Source organism: Xiphophorus couchianus, chromosome 4 (assembly GCF_001444195.1).
Source record: "Xiphophorus couchianus chromosome 4, X_couchianus-1.0, whole genome shotgun sequence".
NCBI lineage: Eukaryota > Metazoa > Chordata > Actinopteri > Cyprinodontiformes > Poeciliidae > Xiphophorus > Xiphophorus couchianus.
In genome coordinates this window covers 18,034,511-18,046,846 of record NC_040231.1, presented here as the reverse complement: position 1 = coordinate 18,046,846, position 12,336 = coordinate 18,034,511, and the positions used below count along the sequence as shown (strand labels likewise).

At 37.9% G+C, this 12,336-nt stretch overlaps 1 protein-coding gene and 1 long non-coding RNA gene across 2 annotated transcripts; one reads left to right on the top strand and one right to left on the bottom strand.

Annotated features, from left to right (window-relative positions):
- Positions 1–19: 19 nt before the first annotated feature.
- On the bottom strand, positions 20–5,698 carry eif4g2a (eukaryotic translation initiation factor 4, gamma 2a). The gene is given in 22 exon segments (XM_028014112.1): positions 20–972; positions 1,069–1,190; positions 1,277–1,485; positions 1,562–1,766; positions 1,850–2,108; positions 2,192–2,407; positions 2,489–2,584; positions 2,668–2,772; positions 2,854–2,961; positions 3,055–3,218; positions 3,314–3,452; positions 3,546–3,728; positions 3,813–3,923; positions 4,008–4,159; positions 4,244–4,310; positions 4,391–4,522; positions 4,606–4,708; positions 4,812–4,937; positions 5,213–5,269; positions 5,395–5,462; positions 5,464–5,499; positions 5,642–5,698. Coding segments are annotated over 22 exon segments (2,781 nt in total). The 3' UTR covers positions 20–906.
- A 433-nt stretch (positions 5,699–6,131) lies between these two features.
- On the top strand, positions 6,132–11,760 carry LOC114142543 (uncharacterized). The gene is made up of 2 exons (XR_003595046.1): positions 6,132–6,410; positions 11,109–11,760. It is a non-coding gene; the product is annotated as an uncharacterized LOC114142543 (long non-coding RNA).
- Positions 11,761–12,336: the final 576 nt, after the last annotated feature.

Genomic DNA, 12,336 nt, shown 5'->3' with positions numbered 1-12,336 from the left:
GAAAAATTGAGGCAGAGAATTAAACAGTCCAACTTTATTCAAGATTGATCTTTAGTTGTACACTGAACTTCGAGCACTTATTACATTTAAAGGCGCAGGTGTACACATACAGCATATTCTCAATTTCATGATAAAAAGACCCTTTAAAAATATTGCAAACAGATGTCATTTTTACAAGTGGTTAACAGCTGCAGCATAGTTACATCTGCTCTAGCTGTACAAATGTCAAAAATCAGGACATTCAAGTATAGTCAGACACTTTAGAGGTATATCTATACGAACTGATAAATTAAAAAGGCCACACCGATTCATTCTAGGAAAGAAACGTTTCATACATTAAAAAGATCTTGATTTATTCAGCTAAATGTGAAAAGATAATGTGCAAGTAAGCTTGACCACAACTGTTCATTACAGATTAAGATTTCTTTTAGAAAATTTAAGCTAAATAAAGGCCCTTAATTATTAAACTGAAGCAAATAATCAAGAATTTCACTATTGCAACAACTCATGATGTTAAGCAAAGTGCATCAAAAATCTGAATTATAAATGCAGAAAAAACAAGGAAAAGTCTTGGTCTTTGTAAACAGTTTAAGGAAGTTGCACTCGTTACTCCGACTAGAAACAAAAGGGGCAACAGAGCAGGTCAAACGATATGTTTTCCTTAATTCACTGTCTACTCCTGATCCCAAGATGACTGAAATGCGCCAACCATTGCTGCGAGACATCGAACAAGACGGAAGCTCTAGGAGGTACATACAGCAAGATGAAGCCAGTTGGATTTGGCGAAGCATTTTGTGAATGAGTTGTAACAATTGCAACTAAACAAAAAAGAAAGGACAAGACAAGGAAAAAAAATAATATTTAACTCGTTGCTTTCTAATAACACATGGCTTTGACTAATCTTCCTCAGTAATCTTCCTCCTCTGACTCTTCCTCCTCAGCCGTCTCCAGCCAGGTCAGCCATTGGTTCACCTGCGTCAGAAAGGAAAACGTCAATCAGTGGTTTAAAAAAAATACATAAATAAAAAATTCTAAATGAATCAGGTGGCAAGTTCTGGTTCAATTTACCTGAAATAAAGCTTTCCCCTTTCCAGGATACTCCTCTGTGACATCTTCTTTCCATGAGAGGAAGGCTTCTTCTTCGACTATTTCCATGTCGTAAAGGTTCACGAAGTAGCGCAGCAACATGCCTAAAGCACGGCGACAAAGGATTACAAAAAAAGTCTCACACAGCAACATTAAATCACTTTGGAGAAAACTAAAATCAAACACACACCTTTGGGGAAACTCTTGGTGTTACAGTGGACCTGCAGGGCATACAGCGCACTGACTTGCAGGTTAATGTGATCATGGAGGAACTTCTGCAGGACTGGCTTGAAGGAGAGCAGCTGTTGCTTCTCCTCATCCAGCTGCTCCTTGCTGGGTGCTGCGAGCTGCTCCTCATCGTCGTCTGGGTTGATCTCATAAGCAATGTACTGCAGAAGACTGGCAGAAACGACAAAACCCATCAACTTGAGCTCTTGAAGACTGCTATTTTATCAGCAGAAGCTTTGTCCCTTACCTGGTCACAAGGATGTTGACAAAGCCCTTATCGGTGTGAAGTTTGGGTGAGATGTTGTCTTTGATCCACTTGTAGATGGACTGTGGTGACGGATCCACTTTAATCTGCTTCAGCAGCTCCTTCTCCAGTTTCATCAGTGGGAACAGAAAGCCAAGACCTTTGCCCTCTAAAATCTCCAACATCCTATCCTTGTTCTGGTCAATTTCTGATAAAAAAAAAAAAAGATAAAATAAATTGTCAGCTAGAAAAAAATTACTTCAACTGTACATGTAAACAGAACAAGCGTACCAGGTAGCATCTTCTGCATGTTGACCTTGCTCTGCTGGAACAGGTCGCCCAGCCAGTCTTTGTCCTTCAGTTTGACCATCTGCTGCAGGCACAGCAGGAAGAGGGGGAAGTGGGTACCATTCTCCAGCTGATGAGCCAAGTCGTCAATGCTGACCAGATCGGCGATTACAGCTCGAGCAGCAAACTGGGCCAGGTAGGATTTCACCAGAGGGATTTCTTCCTCGATCTTAGGGCTCTGGTCCAGAACACGCAAGAAGGCCTACAAAGAAATCCAAGAAAGTTTGGGTTAATTGATATTCAGCTGAACGATCGAGCATTTCCCGTTTATCAGAGGACACTCACAGGCAGAAGGCTTTCACGGCTGATGACTCCCTCTGTGGAGAGAGCATGGATCAGTTTGCTCGCATTTTCCTTGTCTTCGTCAGACCGCTCGAGTGTGAACATGATCATCTTGTTCAGCATCTCAGATAAGAAGTAATTGGGCGCCCTCATTTCCTTTGCAGTGCTTACAGCCTCCTCGATGTGTTTCCCATTTAGATAGTTTGTCATAAGTGTATCCTAAAAAGACAAAGACAAGTTTTATTGAATGACGCAACACTTTACAGGAAGGAAGTCGAGCTTGAACCATGAGAAACTCACCGTCATTTTGTGCAACTCTTCCTTAGTTGGTGGAGCCTTTTTGTTGGACTTTGCTGGCTTTTCCTGGATTGGAGGAGGATTACTTTTGAGGCCAAGCTGTAAAAAAAAAAAAAAATTTAAAGTGCACCTTGCAACACTTCAAGCACCATGGAAGCTTTATTTAAACAAAGGGAGGTTACCTGTCCGATTGGAGAACCAGTTTGAGGCATCAAAATCATCTGTGGCTGCAGTTTTGGCACTTGGTTTTTATTCATGATGAAGGACTGAGCCGGCCTCAGACTGATCTATAAGACAAACACAAAGTGGTATAAACTTAACTCGCAGCCAAAACTTTTAGAATTTCTTGCCATTACAAGAGTCAGTACCTCATCAGCATTGAGTTTTCCTTTCTTGCTGAACCTTGGACCCACATCCTTCGACTGTACTTGTACTGAGTGATTCTGTTTATGGCTGAAAACTGGTGAATTCTGCCCCTTTAAAAAAAACAACAAAAAAAAGAAAATTGTTTTAATTCAAGTGCTAAACACTGCAAGTGAGAATTAAACAAGGAAAGCTATAAGTCTTACCTGATTTGGCTTTATGAATGGCTTGCTTCCTGGTTCAAACTGAGGCTGGTGTGAAGCGTTGCCATTTCCCACATGGCCATTGAACAGTGGGCTTGCACGATGACGACTCATGGTGGGGGAGTAGTGGTCTTGAATCACTCCTGGACCAGTTCCAATGCCAATCCCTGTTCAAAGACAGACATTCAATTTTGCCGTCTGATATTTTAATGACTCTAGGAAGTAGTAAAACTTCTATCAGGGTAAAAAATGGCCAACATACCAGGCAGTTGTCCAAACATGTCAGCGAGCCCACCAAGAGGCTCTCTTTCAACTCTCCTTGATGGCAGGAAGGAGTTATGGTCTGTGAAGAAGTCATTCCTCATCACATCATTGGATGGTGGAATGAACACACCCAAATCCTAAAGAGCAAAAAATATCTCTAGTGAGTGAGCAAATTAAAAAAAACTTTAAAAAAAAAAGTCACCAAGCTAATTACTGAAGCACTGTCTAACCTTTACAGCGTCCTGGCGAACTTGGTGAATGGTTTTTGGCCCGTTGTCCACATAAGCTTTGCGAGGAGCCCAGTTGTTTTCTCGCAGCTCCACCATGTTCTGCAACAGGAAGCGAATCCTTGCTGGCAAATCCTTGTTGTTCATTAAGGATTGCATGCGTCCAAAGTACTGATCAATCAGGGACTGCAAAGAGAAATTGAAGAGTTTTCAATATAACATCAGACCAGACAACAGTTGCCATTGTTAGACCCATTTAAGTTTACACACCCTAGCCTTTGCATGATCAATTTTAGGTCCCACAGTTTTCATTATTTGACAGAGGCATTCCAAATCTTCACCCATATCCTTAAGTTGGACTCTCTTCTTCTTCTCCAAAAGCTTAAAACATTTTTAAGAGCACAAGTTAGATTCCTTACACATCAATCTGATTATTACAAAAACATGTAGCATATTAAAACTTACTGTTTTAATACATCTGTGAAGAATGGATTCGTGGATAAGATTGAGTTTGCCAAGTTCACCGATGAATTTGATGTTACCCAACATCTTGATCTTTGCAATAGCACGCTGCTCCTCCTCTTCAGAGGTGAGCGGGTTGTCATGTTTGTCAAAGACTACATAAAAATATATTTTTTAGATGGAAAGAATTAGTTTTTAAATAATATACATATTTAAAAAATACAGTAAGATTTAATCACCATCAACGTTCTTGGCACGGTTTTCAAATTCATCTTGAAGTTTAGAGATCAGAAGCCTTCTAAAGGTCTGCAAACAAGAAAAGAAAAATATAAGTTGGCTCCAACACATCCAAGAGCCTACAAATATAAATATTGCTTAAAACCTACAGTATTTTGCTTTTGAGTTGCTTGACTTTCTGCTGATGGGCCTTCAAAGTTTGGTGCATCCTCTGCCAGGCGAAGACATAGTTGTGCATAAAGCTGGCTGTACTTGGGTTCTTCAAGGGCCTTGTCAACAATCTTAACATAAATACAATATATTATTCATCACTGGTTCAGCATGTCTACAAATAAAAATATGTATAAGGATAAAGGATACTCACCAACAAGACAACTCCTTTTAGGACAAGTTTTGAATCCAAACCCACATTGAGGAGCTCCAGGCACAGTTTGTCAAACTTTTCAGGGGTCAGCTTATTAAGTATGCTGAGAAACAAAATATATTCGTTGAAAAAAAAGCAAAAACATGAAGATATACTTGGAGCCATGAAACTTTAAAACAACTTTGAAAGTACAAGTGTTAACTTACCCTCTTACTTTCCTGAAGGTAGCATCATTTTCTCCTTTCTCGCTGGAGGAATTGGCATCTCGTCTAGTGCTTCGTGAAGGAATCCATCTCTGAACGCCAGGACCTGGGGTTTTCCCCAGGAACTCGCTGTTACAAAAAAAATTTTAAAAAACATGGTAAGTACAACAATGCAAACAGAACAATGTCTAACCAATTTATTTTTGATGCACAGCCTGATACTCATGTCTACATGTCTAATGCTAGCAACAGATTTCAGAGAAAGATTCCCATTTACTGGCATGATATGAAAGGAAGGCTCATTATGTAGAAAAAAAATTATGTAAATCTTTCAATACTACTTTAATTTTTTATTTGAATCTAAACAAAATAACTTATGGGTGTTAAGTAAATAGAAAAGTCACCCGTTGCAGACAGTCTTGGGATAGTGCTGAGGTGCACCCCCACCTCCTCCCCCTACACTGTAAAACAAACAGCAGGGGAAAATGCATTTTAACATCACAGAAAGGTTGGCTTTATGTCATTTTTGGGTTGAGCTGCAGAGAATCAGGATAAGCAAGTGTGATGTGATGTTAATGCCGAGTACCTGAAACGAGAAGGTCCCCCTGGTGCGACGACACTCTCCACTTTGGCGGCTTGGCAAAGAATTTTAGTAAAGAATTAAGCAAAGTGTAGGGGCTGGAAAAACGACCTGGAGGCAGACAGAAAAAAAAAAAAAGATTAACAAAGAGCCAAAAAGATAAGATAAGCGATCACAATCGGATTCATTTAGTTTGTTAGAATCAAGAACAGAAATCTGTTCCCTTTTACGAACAATTTAAACCGATTCTAACCGAGAAGTGGAGCATATGAACGTCAACACGTGTAGTAGGCTGTAGGGAAGCTAGCATGCTAACTTAGCACCAAAGTGGAACAAAACAAGACCATGGCGTAATGTCATCCTATTTCTTCTCGGTATAAAGATCACGTCATCGTTAGCCAAGCCATAAACCCTCAGCAATACTGGCATACGTTGATAAAAATAAAACATTTTACTTGATCTATGCAGACCAGTTCACTTTAACCAAGTCACGAAAAGCAGGAAACGCTTTCAGCAACTTCCACATAAACTTAATATAACTGGGGGAACGATGATCAAAATCTACTTTAACTCGTGTCATTGCCGACGCATTTTGGAAATGACACGCTCCGAAAATGAGTTGTTTGACCTTCTTCTTTTCTTTAAACAACATGCGATTGTCTAGATATTATTAGGGGACTCGGTTTTTAGCGCTTTCAAATCAGATGTTTTATTTCTACAAAACCTATTTGAGGAGTTTGCCAACATACCTAAACCCTCAATTTCACAACTATTTGCTATGTTATACGTTATAAACACATTTCTGAACAAGAATTAGTTCAAAAAGGAAAGGGGAAAATTCCCATCAGCTGGTTTTATGAGGTCTTTGTTCTAACACCGGAAGTCCAGGCAGCGACATTTTGAGGAGGGATGAGGTGGGGGATTCTCGAAGCTACACCAGAGCTAACGGCTAAAAGGCCAACAACCATCCTCCGGTATCAACTATGTATTTTACATCAAACGAACAAGATCTCGTTATACGTGTAAGTTCGAGCTAAATAAGACGATACGGTGAAGTTTTCTCACTCTTCCGTGAACTACATAACCTCGACCAACTTCCTTCTCGAGGCGTCGGTTAGCTAACGTAAAGCTAAGCAAGGAAAACAAGAGACGGAACTTACCTTTGCTAAAGGAACGTCAGCGTAAGTGTTGTCTGGTTGACCCAAAGGTAGAAAATAAAGACGGATTAAAAACAAGTGTTCAAAAAACTGTCGTGGCACCAGTCGGTTTCGTAATGTAATAATTGGGAAACCAACACGCTCAGATGAGACTATAGGGAAGGGATGAACTGCTGACTGCTCCTGTACGTCACGCGGAGGATGCTTTTTGTGTGGCACGCCACCTGAAACGTCATCGTCCCGAGCCACGTCACGTTCAGTAACGTCTTAAACATTTCGCAACACGTTCCTTCTTCAGAATTGGTCTTATCAGTCTTCGGGTTTCCACCACAAATATTAGAATAAAGCAACAATTTCTGGTGAACAATACAAAAATAGAAAAATATATCGGTGTTCTTACTGTTCCAATTTATATAGGTGCGTCTTCGCTAGACTGCTGTCTGTAACAGGATGTACAAAAATAAACAAGCACAACAAAGGTGAAGCATTCAGCTGATTCCAAAATGCTACAGAAGCGAGGAAAGATCATATTTATCTAAACTCAGAAGAACAAGCTAGAAAATCTTTGTTTGGGCCATTATTTCTTTGCGGTGATGTGGCTTTTTCCAGATTGTTGTAGTTTGTGTATAACAATTTATACGATTTCAAAATTGCAAGATAAAGCCCATTGTTAGTTGGGTTGCAGAGCTGAACATGTGAGTTTTGCCCATGAAAAAAATTGCCAAATCCCCTGCCAATTGTGAATAAATTATAATTTATTGTAATCAATGTTTGAAGCTGAAGAAACCACACCCTGAGCGAATTTTACAATTTACTTATTTGACAAACACGGGCCTTAGTGTTGCATATGAGAACCATACACAACCACAACAGCATTTTACCTCCTCCTCAGCCTGGTCTCAGGCTTGATCACACACTGCTGTGGGATGACATCCTCTGTTCCACCCATCTTTTGTCAAACTTTAGCAAATATTTTTAAGAATACAACCTATGTTTTTAGCTTCCTGTCAGTCAAATAGGTGCCTTTTCTATACAACTGTGGCAGCATTTAAGGGGAACTACACCAACTTTCCATTGTTATAAGATTTATATATTTCTTTGCTTTAAAGAAATAATAAACTAAAAACTAATTTTGTTACTTTTTGAGATTATTTTAGTTTTAGGTCTTCTTATTGCCACTATTAAATTTATAATAAAACATAAAACATAAATCTCTTAAAGACATTCAATTAAATAACTCATAGTTCTGTGGTTTCCTAATAGACTACGTTGTACTCAGTGCTTGTGTTTCTTGGAATTTCTAAAAATAGATAGCCTTAGGTTTTAGGCACCTTGACTGTTTACTGTTTCTTCTTGAGGCAGACAGTCTACTGGCAGTAAATGTTCCTTTTGATAAAGTTCATAGATAAAACTGCTTAAACTTTTTCTGTATTGATGTTTTTAGTCTTCAGGAGTGCACAGACACTTTTCAATTGCTCTAGCTGCTATTTTCTTTGCTCTCCGTTTATATATTACTTAAAAGTTTTGCCATTTATTAAGTTTCTTTTCATTCTTTGTTTTCTTGTTGACTGTACACCCTGTTGTGCTCACAACACACATCCAGCCAAATCACATGGCTGCTCATCCTTGGCTATGTTCTTCTAGAACCTTCTCCATATTTCATCTCCCTTTTTGCCCCATGCTTGCTCTGGATGCTAGACAGCTGTGAGAAGCCTGAATGCAATATGCTGGCCTCTTTGAATCAGTTTCTCTTTAACCGACCTAATGTCACTGTACTGCATTGTATTATGACGGGCGGAACTGGCTTGGAAGTGTATTTGAATTTGTTCTTGACTGTACAATACTGAATTTCATTGGATGGAAAACAATTTGACTGAATGTTTTTTGGCCTGTTTTGGATTTTGTATAGGGTTCTCATATTTAAACTTCACATAATTTAAGTCGGGCTGCACAGTGGCGCAGTTGGTAGCACTGTTGCCTTGCAGCAAGAAGGTCCTGGGTTCGATTCCCGGCCGGGGTCTTTCTGCATGGAGTTTGCATGTTCTCCCTGTGTATGCGTGGGTTCTCTCCGGGTACTCCGGCTTCCTCCCACAGTCCAAAAACATGACTGTTAGGTTAATTGGTCTATCTAAATTCTCCCTAGGTGTGTGTGTGTGTGTGAATGGTTGTTTGTCCTGTATGTCTTTGTGTTGCCCTGCGACAGACTGGCGACCTGTCCAGGGTGTACCCCGCCTCCCGCCTGGAACGTGGCTGGAGATGGGCGCCAGCAACCCTCCCGACCCCATTAGGGACAAGGGTGAACAGACAATGGATGGATGGATAATTTAAGTCAAATAAATACACTAACTGATTTTCTGTCAAATTCATAAGTAGTTCCTCATTTTATTTCAAAAAATGGTAATGGTCCAAATAAAGTCAATCACGAGAGTTCACTACTTGTGCACAACTTTAAGAGACAACATTTTAATTTAAAAATAAATCACAAGGAATATTTTCTGTACTCATTTATTTTCTTCTAAATGTTTTGTATATCTTTATTGAAAAAGAACTGACAATGTGATTTTACTTGCCAAAAATAATTTATGGTATTCTGCTTACATTTACTGTGTTAGAGGAAAATGGAAATCCTTTAAGTGAAGCAACTATTGTTGCTTCACTTAAAGGATTTTTATGTGTCCTATAGAATAAATTTGGTCTATAAGAATATAATCCCAGACTCCTTTTCCTTAACCAGAGTTTTCTACAAAAGCTTCACACACTGCCAGATTAAAACTGTCTTCTGCCAGTTATCTATTTTATGGGTTTGATTTGTTTCTCTGTGGACTAGAAGTGTAGATTCATAATACCTCCAATGGATTGTGTGTTTTATTGGGTGAATGATAGTGTCTTCATGTTCACATAAATCTGGCAGGATGAGTCACTTCCTGCCATTGGGGCGAGATTTAACTGGGTCAGGTTACTCTCTGCTGCAAGAACTACTATAAGAGCGTGTTAATCTTTGCTGCTACCATGACAGAAAACATAGTTAAGAAATAAGTAATATATTAATATAAAATAATATTAAATTTTTTTGTTGGCTGGTTACTGTTAGACAATAATTAGCCGTCAGGGTGAGCTGGTGCATTGACTCATGATGTGGGTTGACCTGCATGTCTAGTCTGTCTGCCAGGTTTGCATTACCAGTGTGTTTTATGCATAATACCCACATGTTTCAAGCACAAACAGAACTGGAATTATGTCTTTCTCATGGTTAGACCAGTGCTTTCAAACATGTTTACTTTGTCACACTTTGAAGTTGTCTTTTTTGTTCCCTGTTGTCTCATATTTCTGTGTATGGGTTGACATCTATGTAAATGTTTTAGTATTTCTGCTTTCATAGAGTCACCTGTCATATTAACACACTAATAAAATCCAGCTGACAGGAAGTGATTAAAAAGCCTGTTTGAGATTTATTTATTCAGCTGTGTTGGACCTAGTTGTACTTCCTGAGACAGGTATCACTGTGAATACTTGTCTTTTTTCAGGTATTCACAGTGACACTCACTCATTATGGACTGCATCACTCACAGAGACGCATGTCTCAGCGTGTTTATTTGATCATTTTCCTCTACCAGCCAAAAATTCATTCAACGTCTGTCTTCACATTCTCTGTTTGATTTTTTTCACCCCTGCACAGCTTCAATCATTCATCAAAAGCCAAATGAAGCCAGTTGTCTCACAGTAAACAGTCCAAGTTAATTAAGCCCACTGTGCCAGTAAAATATAACAACATAGTTTTGCTTTCCAGAAAAACTCCTGCTCCTGTCAGAGCATCTGTAATTATTAGTTAACATATTACTGGTTTAGATTGACTCTCTTTGATCTGAGCTTCACTTTTGTACTGATGTGGTTTAAATCTTGTTTGAACTTTTTATAAAATGTAAACAGATGTTGAATTCAAACCTTATAATGCACAACTTGAAGTGCATCATTAATTGAACTGATATTGTATCTTCATGCAACAAACTAGATAAGTAAATAAGTAATCTCTTTACTTAAGAAAAGCTACAGATGAATGTTTGTTTTCTACATTATCATCTACATTAGATATACATGAGATGATCTATGTTGTACTTCATAAAACAGATAAATGTCAAATGAAAAATAAATCTCATGTTGTGTTTTTGGTTTGGACAAACCCAGAGAAGTTAAATTAATTCTGTATATACAAACCTATTGCACAAGAAAACCTAAATTAAAATAAAACTTAGATAAAGTTTACATTACATGATTCAGTTATATATTCATTTAACTTCTGCACATTTAAAATACCAAGAGAAATTCAAGTGTGCAAAACAGTAAAATAAAATATAGTGTGAAAGTTTAAAACTTAAAATACAACAAACAGGAGGATATGAGCAATAAAAATAACTAAAACAAAAACAGTAACAATCATTTTCATATTCAACTCCAGCCAAAAGCCAAAGAAGAAAATTAGTCTGTAACAGAGTGTGAAATGTCATCTTCCAGAGTTTTCTATTGTTCACTATATGAATCTAACCTTTTGTTACTTTCTGCTCTCAGGCTGTGAAGAACATCCTACCAGTGTGCAGTGAAACCCTGAAGGACGAGATGAAACTTGTTCCAGCTCTTTGAAACCCGCGCAGGATGTTTTTTTTGTCTCATTCTCACAAGTCTAGACTCAACATTCCTTGCTCTTAGTTCACCACACAAGTAACAGATTCTTTACATCTTGAACTATCATTCATAAGTAATGTCGGATAAATGACAAATTCACTTCCAGGAAATGTTAAATCTGTACCTCTAAGAAATGTATGTTTTCATTTGAACATAATGTTTTGATGTTTTGCTAAATTAAACATAAAAAAACAGGTGATATCTATAATACCAATGCTAACTAATGCTTTCTATGTTACACAATAGTTTTGAAATTCTGACACCAAATAATTAGCTGTAAAATACTGCAAATGTACAGAGTTAGGTAAAACTACTGTACTAAATTTTAATATCATATTGTGGACCACACTTTTTTTCTGAAAGATCAGTGCAAGGTTATTTATCATACCTTGCACTGGTACGATAAATTATATTATAATTTACTGTAATGGAAAAAAAACCCTCCTCAAATTGGTGAAAATCACAATTTCTAAATGCAATACGCCTCATGCAACGTTTTTGTATGTGCCAATATTTTACAGTAAAAGTCTTATTTTTGTGTAGCCTTGATTTTTTACAGATTTTATGATTACTTTTTTATGTGCTTACACAACTTAGATGATGATGATCAACAAATATCACATGTAAATAAAATCATTAGTTTTCAAATGATGGTTTAATTTTTCTAAAGAGAAAAAAGCTGTCTAAATCCATATTATGTAAAAAGCAATTGTCTCCTTGGTAAATTATCGATTAATTATTTCTCTCTGAGTTAAATTTTCCCAGCCATACCCAGATTGATTACTGCCTTTCTACTCATCAACAAATCAGGCACTGATTGTAAGAAATAGAATATTTGAGAAACAAAGTCACTGGAAATAGTTAAGAGGCCATTTCTTTAAGCTGTGGGACTTCACCAAACCCAACTAAGCATCATTATACACAAATGGAGAAAATATTAGAGAACCTTTACAGAAATAGCTGGTGTAGTAGTGTTACCAATATTCAAGAGTGCATCAGTGTCACAATGGAAGCACGGGATACTTCACTTCGTTCACTTAAGGTCAAGGTTCACGACTCAATAATAAAAAAAGAGGTTGGACAAAATCCAAAGACAAAATCACAAGGCAAGAAT